Here is a 12,588-nt window from a genome sequence, read left to right as displayed (position 1 = left end):
CAGGTAATTGAAATACGGGTTTGTCCGGTTTCCTTCCGGTTTAGACTGGTTTCTTCTATTATTTTAAGCAGAACCCGCCTCGGAGGCTCCTACTAAAATACAGGGCTAGGGTGCTCAAGTTTGAAGTGTTTTGCGCTGCAAATTCAGCGCCAAAGACGTAGTTGGCGCTGCACATACCTTTTTCTGTACTTTGACTCAATGAGACACTCATACGCGTAGTGGTGAAGTCTAGCTCTAGCCCATGCAGTCTCCCATACAATATCAGGTTTTGATGGTTACGACTGGAAATGTATCTAGTTATAGATGCAAAAACATTTAATAACAATGTATTTTATTACACAAACCAGCAACAAACAAGCGTGGATGGTTTAATATTGTACTAAATGGAGGATGCCATGACTCTAGCTCACACCGTGCTAGCCATTCTGCAATGACGACGTGTCTAAAGTCATGCACGTCACGGTCAATTTGGTAGCCATTTGCTTTTTGCTGGTTTGTGTAGCCATTCCTACTGTACATCTACCATTGTTTTTGTATCACTCTATCTTGTTCACTCACTTTTTGCATAGTAGGTGTGTACAGCTTACAGGGTACGTGTCTCAGAACACCGGCGTAGCGTGACCCTCAATTTTGGGGGTTTAATTAATTAGCTTGAAAGCCACGCCCATTTTACTGCAAAGTCACGTCCATTTTCTACTGTTATCATATGCAGATTGTATAGACATATAAGTAAATATGTCATCGATTTCAGGTTACAATTTGATAAACTGGGGGATTGAGTGCCATCAGTGTGCGTATTAAAAGGGGTGGAAACACTGGTAATTACAGTTCGCGCCAAAGGGTTTCAAGGCTCACTGTGATCGTCAATTAGGTAAATGGCATCTCGATGACAATACAATCTAGACTACTGATAAGTGCCAACCCCCTTTGACCAATTCTAACATTTCTAGACTTACCTGAGCACAAAGTATAGTAGGTACGGGGCTAGTGCATGCAAATCGCTAGCCGTCACAGATTCCATTCTCTGGTCAATATTGGGTTGTCGACCTTAAAGGGGAAGTCCAACAAAATGAACTTAACTTGTATGAATAGATCTTACCAAGACAAATCGATCGGTATAAGTTACTCCGTTATCTTCGCTTTTGTATACGAGAACGAGCGATGTTTCTGTGATGCGCAACGCCCACGCGTCAGCTCCGCGCTTTCAGGTCGATTAGGCACCGCCCACTGCAAACGAATCAATGCGATTACGGATGACTGCTACGGATATACCGAGAATGCCGAATGTGAATGCGAAGATGTTATGAAGATCCACCTTCTTGCCGTCAGTGGTTCCTCTCTAAAGTAAAATGGTGTCTGTTTTCCCGTCAGACTTTGAAGCAGAATTCCTCAATACCACGGCTTACCTAGAGAACGCGCTTGTGCTAGAGTATTTGTTTCTCCTTGTTCTTTTAATATCCGAAGAGAAACGTTCATAATTTTGTATATGTTCTCGTATACAAAAGCGAAGATAGCGGAGTAGCCTAGACCGATCGATTTGTCTTGGTAAGATCTACAGTTTATTTTTGTTGGACTTCCCCTTTTTAATGCGGTCTTCTTTGACTCTGCCATTGCCGGATAGCGTAGCAAAGTCGACACTGCTGGTTCTACCATACTGAAATGATGATGTGTATTATCAAAGAGATAGTCAACGTCGTCGTCAACGTACTACTCCAGGAGTAAGCGAACTGTTTAATAATTTAATTAATCTGAGGTCTGTTTGAAGCGGAGTGACACGCCCAAACTGTTGAGAGCTATAGCCTCTCTCATTTACCCTCCGATGCTATGCCGGTGCTCGGAATGAACAAACTTCAAAGAATGGGCATTTTCATCATTAGCTGAGTGAAACCAGTGTGCTAGACGTTGCTCGTTATTAACGCTTTGCAACATTAGAGGTGTATGGTGGGTGCACTTGATATTCACAAGAGCGGCTTTGCTATGCCCATAAGTCTAATTACACAGTGTTAACTTAAGAAAGTTCAATCCACATCTTTCGAGAGTCTAGAAAGTGTGCTTCCGTTAGTTGCACTTTGTTTTAATTAATTTATTAATTAATTAAGAGCCGAATCCCTACTGACAAATAAAATCATTATAATTCATGACATAACTGTTCCATATAAACTATCAGTTAAAACTTTTCCAAATTTATCACTTGTTAATGCTAGCAGAGTTTTAACGGTCTAACAATCAAGTTGTCTCCATAGTAACAAGACACGTCTCCGCTATTTTAAACGAGGTTGCGACGTTATTGCGCGGTCGCTTTTTCGAACATGCAAGGAACACGAGGCTACGTAAATCGCGAACGGTCTGATGTAATTAGTATCCTTTTTTATGCGTTCAAGTATATTTTGACGAGTTTCGCTACTTCGGTGTGTACGTACAAATTTTATTTGGAAGAGACGTCAAACAACGACCTGCACAATATACAGGTAGATTTAGCTAAGGTGGAAGGAGTATAGGGTAGAGTAACACGCGCGTGGGTAGTTGAGACAGATATCTAGAGCACTTAAGTGTGTTGGCTAGTATAGGCTGCAATTATACGTAATACTGTGTTGAGTATTGAGCTTACTGTGTCGAACCCCACGAAGCATAAAAGATAATAAAACTGTAGACAAGTTTGTCAACTCCTCGCATTTCTCATCACAAAAGTTTTGGTAATCTTTTGAGTACAACAGATTTGAGAAGAGGCTGCAAGCGTCAGCAGACGCGCCTGCTAGTACCAAATACTAGAGCAAGCGCTGAGCCGCTTCCAAAATTGCGGTGGACGCACCGCACTGCGCGAATTGTTTTTTGTCCGCGGTTTGGACTTATAGCCCGTTCACACTAGCGTTTGTAACTGTGCCAGCACAGTGCGCCACAGTTTGGTTCGGCTTCACTTCGCAGTGTGAACGCCGGCTGAACCGAACCGAACCAAACCAAACCGTGTTGAGCTGGCTCGCCTCAAGTTACCGTGCTACCACGGTTCGGTTCGGTAGTCCAGTGGAAAATCGTCTCTGAGACCTCGGTGTTGTACATCTCACTGCGATGGACTGCTGTGATGCCAATTAAAACAGGGCAATCGCATCTTGCCTACGATCCATCACAAGAACTATCCGGATATGCATAGTTAGCTGAATACATGCCCACTTTCTTTGACTACGCACTCTCAGCGCGCTTTCAGCCTTTGGCAGTGTGAACGCAGGCCAACACGGTTAGCTGACGCGGTTCCGTTTGGTTTGACTCGGTTAGGCTACATAACCATGCTAGTGTGAACAAGCCTCTGGAGCGAACAGTGGGCTGGTAGTACGAGGCCGGGCGCGCAAGAGGGCCTGGGTACGAGGCTAGCGGCGCGGCTCCTCCCATAGAGCATGTTTGGTAGCCGTTAGACATGTTGCAGTTGTAGTTTCTACGGAAACGACATCTCGATCTATTGCGCATTCTTTGGGTAGTAACTGCAACGTTTCTTTCAAATGGGGCCTCAGTGTTGAACTCGAAGTCATGTTCGCTGCACAATTCGACGTTTAGGAAAGCAATGGAATAACAGAACGCACAATCATCTGATTCGACGATTGCTTGAGAGCTAAATCTATTATGGTACGTGATGTAGTTACGTTTTCTTCTATACTAATATTAATAATTAATTTAGTATTTATAAACACAATATATTTCATCCATGTAATATGACATGATTTAGAATTGCTAACACAAACAGGTAGGGTTAAATAATTTCAATTAGCAGTAATCTGTGTTGCTCTCACATATCTACTTGAAGTACATACTACATACAACTCAATTTTTGGTAATAAGATGAACATGATGATATTTATTAATTAAATACATATGACAATTTTTTGGCTGTCTTTTTAATTTAACTTATGACACGGGATCTGTACAACTTACCAATTATAGTACTCATGTTTCAAGATAATGTATTCATGAAGATATTTATTGTTGATGCTTTCTTTTAATAATTTGACAGTATAATAAATTGCAAGAGTATTAGTTATTAGGTATTAATATGTACATACCTACATACATACATACATTTTTTGGTTTTGTTACAAGAGCCCTTAGGGCCCAGGTTAGGTACTGCTTGGACAGAACTACTCCAGAGAGAAGCAATTGTAAGTTAGTTCCTTGCCCAAGGGAACTTATGTATGTGGCTCTCCTGCACTTGAACTTCTGACCCAAAAGTCCCGGATGTTTCCAATCTCCAGCTGCACACTCTCACCAATTGAGCCACATACATAGATACATTTTTTTGTTACAAGGGCCCTTAGGGCCCAGGTTACTGCAGACACTAAGTACTTGCTACGATACTTTCTACGATATTACGATACAATCGAAACACTATCAGCAGACACTGTCTATATGTCACTTCTTCTTTGCTGCTTGGACAGAACTGACACTCCGGAGAGACAGGCAATTGTATGTTAGTTCCTTGCCCAAGGGAACTTATGTATGTGGCCCTCCTGCACTTGAACTTCTGACTCAAAGGTCTCGGATGTTTCCAATCTCCAGCTGCACACTCTAACCAATTGAGCTACATACATACATACATACATACATACATACATTTTTTTGTTACAAGGGCCCTTAGGGCCCAGGTTAGTGCAGACACTAAGTACTTGCTATGATACTTTCTACGATACTATGATACAATTGAAACACTATCAGCAGTCTGTCTACATCAGACTCCCTATGTAGGGATGCGAAGAATCTAAAATGGCGTCCCATACAAAAGTATCCAAACGCATCTGAACCGGATCTCTCAGAATTCATTACAGAGATCTCGGACCCACGTAGCGCTCAACTTCAAACGTTCCTAATGGGAGCCAGACTATCGCCGCTGACACTAGGCGCCTCAGAAGCCAGCTATCGGCAAGTAAAAAAACCCGATTTATTCTTTCACATTTCACTTTTCACTTTTCACTTTTCACATTTCACTTCACATTTCACTTTTTACATTTCACTTTTGTCAGCCAGGCTAGCGCCTCACTCGAAGCAGCTACAACGACGAGAGTCACACCAAACGATTCGCTCTTGTCCGAAGAATTGCACTGACCCACCAGCTAGAAATGTGCAAAGTCACCTTGTATCAGTCAACTGCTGCCATGCAATCACAACGCCATGTTGTTCCGATCACGTGTGTACATGTGACTACCGTTTGAAAGCCTAGCTGCCACTTCCACCTGCTGCTACATGCTGCTTACAGTTGCGTGTAGTTGAACATGTACGACTATGTTCAACGGCGCGGCGTCCTGTCTGACTCTCTGTGCATGTAAGCGTGTATCTCTTTCGTGGAACCCTAGGTAATGGGAGTTGTTTATAGATGCAATCAGTGTTATTACGTACATCCGTCAGCTGCTACGTACTTCCGTGTATGCTGAGCGTAACGTGGGAGTTGTTTAGAGATGCAATCAAAGATTAAAATCACGACCGAGCTGCACAAGTTAGTACTGTCATTTCCATTTCAAACTACACAAGTTTAAACAGACTATCACCGCTGACACTAAGGGCCTCAGAAGCCAGCTATCAGCAAGTAAAAACCCGATCTTTTCTTTCACATTTCACATTTCACTTTTGTCAGTCAGGCTAGAAGGTCACTTGAAAAGAAATACCGTAGCTAAACTGGGATGTGCAGCGTCTAATTACAGCCTGAAATTCGTGGCCTACGGTGGGAGGGGCGGCTGGACAGAGAGTGCAACCTCCACGTGGTCTGTCCTGGGGTTTTGAACATGAAAGTATTCTCACATGTTCAAAATGCTAAGCACTCCGTTTACTAAAACTGTCATTTTCATCTAAAAATGTATGAAACAAGTCCAAAAATATATGAAACAAGTCCAAAAACATTTTGAGAAAATGATGAGTATGTAGGGATGGGTATGTACATATGTCGTTTATGCCCATCTCCTACATCACACTCTTTTTACCTATATCGCTTGCAGCAGTTGTGAATGTGATGTAGGAGATGGGAATAAATGACATATGTACATACCTATCCCTACAAAGCCATCATTTTCTCAAAATGTTTTTGGACTTGTGTTACTTCTTCTTTCCTGCTTGGACAGGACTGACACTCCGGAGAGACAGGCAATTGTATGTTAGTTCCTTGCCCAAGGGAACTCATGTATGTGGCCTTCCTGCACTTGAACTGTGACCCAAAGGTCCCGGATGTTGCCAATCTCCAACTGCACTCTCTAACCAATTGAGCCACATACATACATACATACATACATATATACATACATACATACAGGCAAATGAATTGGTACAGTTACAGTAATGGCCAGCTATGGCATGATTTTCTTAAGCAAGAAACTAACACACAATTGCTTCTCTCGACTCGAGTATAAATGAGTACCTGGCCTTTGACTGGGGCTGGACAAGACAGCTGGCTTGGCAGTAACATCATGCAGCACGGGTACGTGTGAGCTTGAGGTCCAGTCCCAAGGCTGTGCCAAAGTCAGTGCACATGGATGCTCTGGCTAAGTATCATAGGGTTCATCAGCACAGCCTGAAACTTCGAGTACGGAAGGAGGCCCACCTAGAAATAGGAAAGGCTGCTATCTTTAATAGAAGGGCACATCCATTTGTTCATTTTGTCTATTGTGTGTGTGTGTGTGTGTGTGTGTGTGTGTGTGTGTGTGTGTGTGTGTGTGTGTGTGTGTGTGTGTGTGTGTGTGTGTGTGTGTGTGTGTGTGTGTGTGTATTTGTGTGTGCGCGCGTGTGTGTGTGTGTGCATGCGTGTGTGCGTGTGTTGGTACAGTTGGTACAGTGTACTTGTTTGCATATAGATATGTAAGCTACAAATAGTCTAGTACAATTTTTTCTTTACAGTGTGCTGATGGTTTGAGGATAAATGAGGGAATACACAGCTAACAAAGCTAGGTCTCACTTGGATGAGGCTACAGATATCGTGTATGTGCATATGCACATGGTAGCTGACATAGGTAATAGTAGTCCTACCTATATTTATCTTGTAGTGTATTGGTTTGTTGACTACAGCTTATTGTATGTTTTAGGAAGTGGCTGCATCACAACTCCTACTTTACTTTTGCGTGTGGCCATGCAAGCACCACAGATATGAACAAAGACAACAAGACTGTTGTATTTGACAAGACAAAGATGGATTCATGCATGTTGCAATAAGTAGTATATATATATCTATAATCAGAAATAATTACAAACGATAGTCATATCGTAGATTGTTCTTGTTCTGTACTGGTGCTAAACTGCAGTTGGTTATATTTTATATATAACAGACCATTTCTAATTACTGCATAGCATTAGGATTTCATACAAGTTGATTTTCGCTCAGTTAGTGTAATAAATGAAAAGGTGAAAACGAAATGTACTGTACATCATCAGAACGGATTTCGAGGCTGTTCATGAAGCGCTGCGATCACGTGTCAGTTCGGGCGGAAATTACTTTCCGCTCTGAATTAATTAGCTCCCTGCACGTCTGACACCCCAGCCTTTCCTAGGGTCCTAGTAGGGATATTGCGCGAGTAGCAAGAGTTGAGAAAGAATCAATTGAAGGTATGTGAATTGTATGATGCTCTACTCGTTCGTGACATTCCATCTGATCCACAAAGGCATTTGAGTGATGTCATGTCACATCTGGATTCTATAAATCTAAAGGGACAGCTGCACGTGGTTGGTTATGTTCAGCTGACTCTGAGATGGTTACTCCATTCATTATATAAAGAGAAAGTAGCTGGAAGTGGTTTAGCTCGTTGGCAGGAAATTGGTCTAGACCTTGGACTTTCACATGAAGTTCTGACTTAATGTGAAAAATGGCCGGCTTCATTGAAAGAAAAATTACTCAAAATTTTGTCAGCGTAGACAAATGAGAACAGACAAGCTACAGTGGGGCGGTTGTTGTCCGCCTGTGATAAAGCTATAAAGTGGGAGGAATAGCAAGGACTGCATGAAATAACGATACACCACATTGAACGAATGTTCGATACAGGGACACTGCGTGACCTCTAGAAATCGGGAGCTAGACTTCAGAATGCTACAGGGCACTTTTATTGACTTTTTTATTGACTTTTAATTGACTGATACGGTCGAATTCTAAGTTAAGTCGTCGCTGAAATCTAGGAGGTCAAAGTTGCTTTCGTTTCTTCAAGTTCCGGTAATGGGCGTTGTGTATATATGTAGTGTACACATCACAGAAGGGAGACTCCACGATAGTGTACTGTCAACAAAGAAATCTGTGGCGAAAGAATGGTTCAGTATTGTGTGGCTGCAGGATGCACCAATTCGCGCCAGTTATACGCAAGCGTGTTTCGATTTCCCAATATCTCCAAGCGGTGCGAATCGCAAATAGAAAGACAATTGCAAAGACGTTTGTGTCGTCCGGGCGACTACTACTGAGTACGAAGCGTCCTACTGAGTGGACAAGACTTTTTAGTAGCCACTTTTAGCCTGATTGCTTGGAGATACGTACAGCCAGATTCATTCAAGAACTTGGTCTGGGTTGTAAAAGAGCGAAATTAAGGCCTTTTTTTCCATCTACCTGCCTCCACACTTCAAAATCGCAGCACTCTGGAACCATTGCAAAAGAAATGGAAAGCCGCATTTGAAAAGCAGAAAAAATGAGAGTATGGAAGACTCTCGAGCAGTACTACCCCAGATGTCATAGTATAGTTGCAAATGGCTAAGAGAAGTCAGACTCTTGATGACTAGATATAGACTTGCGTCTATACGTGCTTGAACGTCAGTGTATAGTTAATGCAGTTGTATGCATTACAGTATATTGTACAGTGAAGTCATCCCTTGTGTCAACGTGAATTCAACGTAAACTTCAACTCATTTTTTTCTCTTCATGAACTCATTAGTATATTTTTACTTACCCGGATGTGCATCAATTACGTTTGCTACTCCTACTTCTACTTGCGATGGTGACAGGCTATCGGGTAGCCTGTCCTCTTCCTCGACCGCTTCCAAGGCAGCAGGCGATCTCAAAGCATCAGAGACACTATCGCTGAGCTCGAACCTGTGTGGTCTAATCACTATAATGGCTCCTAGTAGACCTTCCTCATCCCGCGATTCATGCGATGACGGAACGCCATCATCACGTAAAAACCTCCTGAGAGCTCTTCAGAAGAATAACTGTTGCTGTCGTCCCCTCTACCTTAGCAGCGTTGCTTTGGATATGAAGATGTATTTATTTTTACAGGCCCCTGCCTGTACAGACGCACAACCGGCTTCCTTCTGTGACGTGTACACTACACCACACTCCCGTTATCGAAACTTGAAGAACCGGAAGCAACTTTGACTTGCTATTTTGTACAGAAGACTTAACCTAAAAATCTAAATCTATTATTTCTGTACTTTTGATTTTTGATTATATTTGAATTTTGATTTTTCCGTTGCAGTTACCCTTTAAGGTGTACATGTATTAGGATTTGTACTTACTGTGTTATCATGATATAATAAAAATTGAAGCTGTGAATAAGTTTGGAAAGTGATGTTGCTAGGCTTCTAAAATTGGCGTGTCTAGCTGCTATGGTAGCAATGGCTACGGCTAATGAAATCAAGCTAATGTAAAATAACATCTTGTTGTAAGTTGTTTGAACCATGAGCTGGTCATGCAACATTATGCAGTCACTGTTTTTCATGTGTTGCAATTTTAGTTTTGATGTAGAAGTTACAGAGAGCACGTGACCAAGTCATTGAATCACTTATTATTCCACTCGCGCAATTATATCATGGAAACCATTACAAGGAACTTAGCGTGTGCGGAGGGTACAGTAACACACTCGACATTTTCTTGGCGTACATATTTTTCTCACTGCAGACTAGATTACAGCTGGTTTAATAAAAAAACGTCTTCGTGTGACATCATCGAACTAACGCGGGCACCAAATGGCTTCATACAACGCTGCAAAGAAGGCCCAACTAGAGACTCACCTTCAGTCTGCAGAAATCACAACAGTGGAGATGCATACTGGCAGATCCGAAAAGCCATTTGTTACATTTGTTCTACGCGAGACAAACCATGCATGCAAGCATGCAGACGTATACAAACAATCAGCAGCATGCAGCAACAGCAAGAACAACACCTAGCACTTCTATAACGAGCTATTTTTAGTCCCGTTGTAGACGAGTCCGCAGACAATCAGCTGTCACATCCAAACTCTATTCTCTGCGCACAACATCTTCGCTCTCTGCTTTTACACCTTCTTTGTCTTCTTCGTCGTCACTATCATCGTCGTTTTCCGACTGACCGTCGTACCCATCAGCTGGATCACCGTCTTTCTCTAGCTCAGCTTCTTCCTCTATTTGTTTTTGCAGCAGCTGTTGTTGCTCGTCTCCTTCCTCTCCGTCACCTGGTTGGAACAGCCACGGCATCGTCACGCCCACAGCTTTGTCAAAATCTGCTCTAGAAATGACACCATCGCCTACAAGGTAAAGGTGCAACAATGAGTCGATAAACAAATCGTAAATCTAGATGAACTCTTACATCCAGCCATTTTCTTCATTATCATGCCAAAACTATTTACTGTCATGGTTCCATTGCGTAATTTGTTTACTTGATTGCTGAATTCTATCCCGTCGATCTCTCCATTTTTGTTTGTATCGTACAGATCAAAATTTCCTGGCAGTTGACCATCGAACACTTTCCGGTGGCGACTTTGCTCTTGCAGACAGTAGCGACTTTTTGCAGCCATATTCCTCAGTTCTTCTGCGTTTAAATATTTATCTCCTGCGTAAACACACTGCATTTGAAACTACGTTTATCGTAGTATAGTTGATTTAATTATTAAGGTAGTCATTATTGGCTAGTATAGACTGACCGTTCTTATCTGCATCTTCAAAAGCTCTTCTGGATGTATCGTTACTTTCATCGAGTGTCAAAGCTACAACAAACTCGCTATAGCTGACTTGGCCGTCTTCATCACAGTCGAATTCACTCAGTTTCGTTGGTACGCATTCAATGATGCCATCGTCTGGCACGCTCCGCTTGTGTAATTGAATTATTGCTATAAGGCAGTGGTATTCAATAACGCAGATGTATACCGGAAATATATAGCAGACAGACACCCTTGTCACAACACAGTGAACAACTATTAGTGTGGTAGGAGAAGGGTCGACACTGCGTAGTGCCCAGCCATCTGCATTGTAGAAGCATGAAGCCGCAACGAGAAGAAGAGAAAGCAGAGCAAGCGATTTTGTAGCCATAGTAATGAAATATCAATGTCGTATACACAGAACAACTTATCGTCCAGTGAACTGAGCTGTGCAGCCGATACCTAAAGCTTATATGCAATCGCAGTGACGCGGAAATTTCCTGGTAGCTAATTATAAAGATAGACGCAAATACATTTTAATGGCTGTACTATAAGGGTTTAAATTATTAAGTTATGCGTAACGTACATGCAAATATAGTGCATCTATAAATGAATTCAAGCAGATTGTACAAATCACAAGTATTGCTCGGCCTTTATAAAGTTATTTATAGACAAAAATACTTGCATAGACCGACGGTTCCCAGATTGGCTGCTTGCTACGGAACAATGTTTCTGTCATATGCAAATCGACACACAACTGTTAGTATGAATCCTTTGTATGTTTCAGAAATCTAATAGTACAGAGGTCTAAGTGGGCGGATTTCTTTGATCTTTCATGTCTGTCTATAGCCTGCATATAGTTTGATAACATAGTTTATAGCTCCAGCATTTCTTACCAAAGAATGTTTATGTTGTAAGTCTTTTTTATAGACAACGTGTAGTTCTAGCATACAGTTGAGTCTTGACATCTCGTTTTGATAATTAAACAACATCTTTCATCACTCTGTTGAATAAATCGACCGATCTTGATTATTGCATATAAAATTTATTAATTTTGTTTAAAATTTATTAAGTATAAATGTGCAAAATGTGTTTGCTGAATATGAATATCCACATTATTTGTGTTGTCGTTATAGAAAAATAAAATATATTAACTGCTGTTACTATAATATGTCTAATTATAGCTACCATAGCAAATAGCTATATATCATACACTAATAATTGTTAAAATAAAATATAGAATGAACAAATATGACATTATTATTTTGTAGAATATAATATGGTCAAGCTAGATAGTATTATCTGTCGCTAATTTCTATATAACTGTTTAGTAAATGTTATTATAGTATGGCGACATTATTCTACATTTTGTACGCGATTAGAGACTTGACCTGCTCTATTTAAACGCGGCCAAGCGGTTTACAAGGATTGAGTTAAAAATTGGCTATCATTCCAAATTGTTACAGCTAGCTTCAACTGGCAGTTTAGAAGTCACAAATGTATTGATTGAAAACCGCAACGTTGTCTGCCTTCTACTGCATGCAATCAGCATGCACACACGTGAGCTTGTAGCAGCTGTGAAATATATGAGCAGACCCGCGTAATCGACCTGCTATATATAAATAATGATTCTTTGACTAAATTAAATTTTAGTTAGCCAGTTTTCTAGGGTCGACGCCTATTTTGTTCCCGCACTTAGACTTGGTTCCGCAACCAAAGAGATGCACGTGACGTATGAGCTGTATCTATTATTGGTTTCGCGACCACG

General features: G+C 41.3%; 1 protein-coding gene and 1 long non-coding RNA gene across 2 annotated transcripts; one reads left to right on the top strand and one right to left on the bottom strand.

Annotated features, from left to right (window-relative positions):
• The first annotated feature begins 3,369 nt into the window (after positions 1–3,369).
• Positions 3,370–7,370, top strand: LOC134187455 (uncharacterized). The gene is made up of 3 exons (XR_009971113.1): positions 3,370–3,612; positions 6,859–6,971; positions 7,044–7,370. It is a non-coding gene; the product is annotated as an uncharacterized LOC134187455 (long non-coding RNA).
• Positions 7,371–10,028: 2,658 nt separating this feature from the next.
• LOC134187126 (uncharacterized) lies at positions 10,029–11,211 on the bottom strand. The gene is made up of 3 exons (XM_062655245.1): positions 10,827–11,211; positions 10,493–10,735; positions 10,029–10,430 (listed from the first exon to the last, which is right to left on the bottom strand). The coding sequence occupies exons 1-3, from the start codon at positions 11,209–11,211 to the stop codon at positions 10,168–10,170; spliced, it is 891 nt and encodes a 296-aa protein (XP_062511229.1). The 3' UTR covers positions 10,029–10,167.
• Positions 11,212–12,588: the final 1,377 nt, after the last annotated feature.

Source organism: Corticium candelabrum, chromosome 11 (assembly GCF_963422355.1).
Source record: "Corticium candelabrum chromosome 11, ooCorCand1.1, whole genome shotgun sequence".
Taxonomy (NCBI): domain Eukaryota; kingdom Metazoa; phylum Porifera; class Homoscleromorpha; order Homosclerophorida; family Plakinidae; genus Corticium; species Corticium candelabrum.
Note: the sequence above shows the minus strand (reverse complement) of the source record. Positions and strands in the feature narration are given on the sequence as shown.

Bases quoted from the DNA above. Each gene is read 5' to 3' on its own strand.
- LOC134187126 (XM_062655245.1), bottom strand. From the start codon at position 11,211: ATGGCTACAAAATCGCTTGCTCTGCTTTCTCTTCTTCTCGTTGCGGCT. The intron at 10,736-10,826 runs GTCAGTCTATAC...GTGTTTACGCAG, and splicing joins TGAAGATGCAGATAAGAACG to GAGATAAATATTTAAACGCA. The intron at 10,431-10,492 runs GTAAGAGTTCAT...TTTACCTTGTAG, and splicing joins AATGAAGAAAATGGCTGGAT to GCGATGGTGTCATTTCTAGA.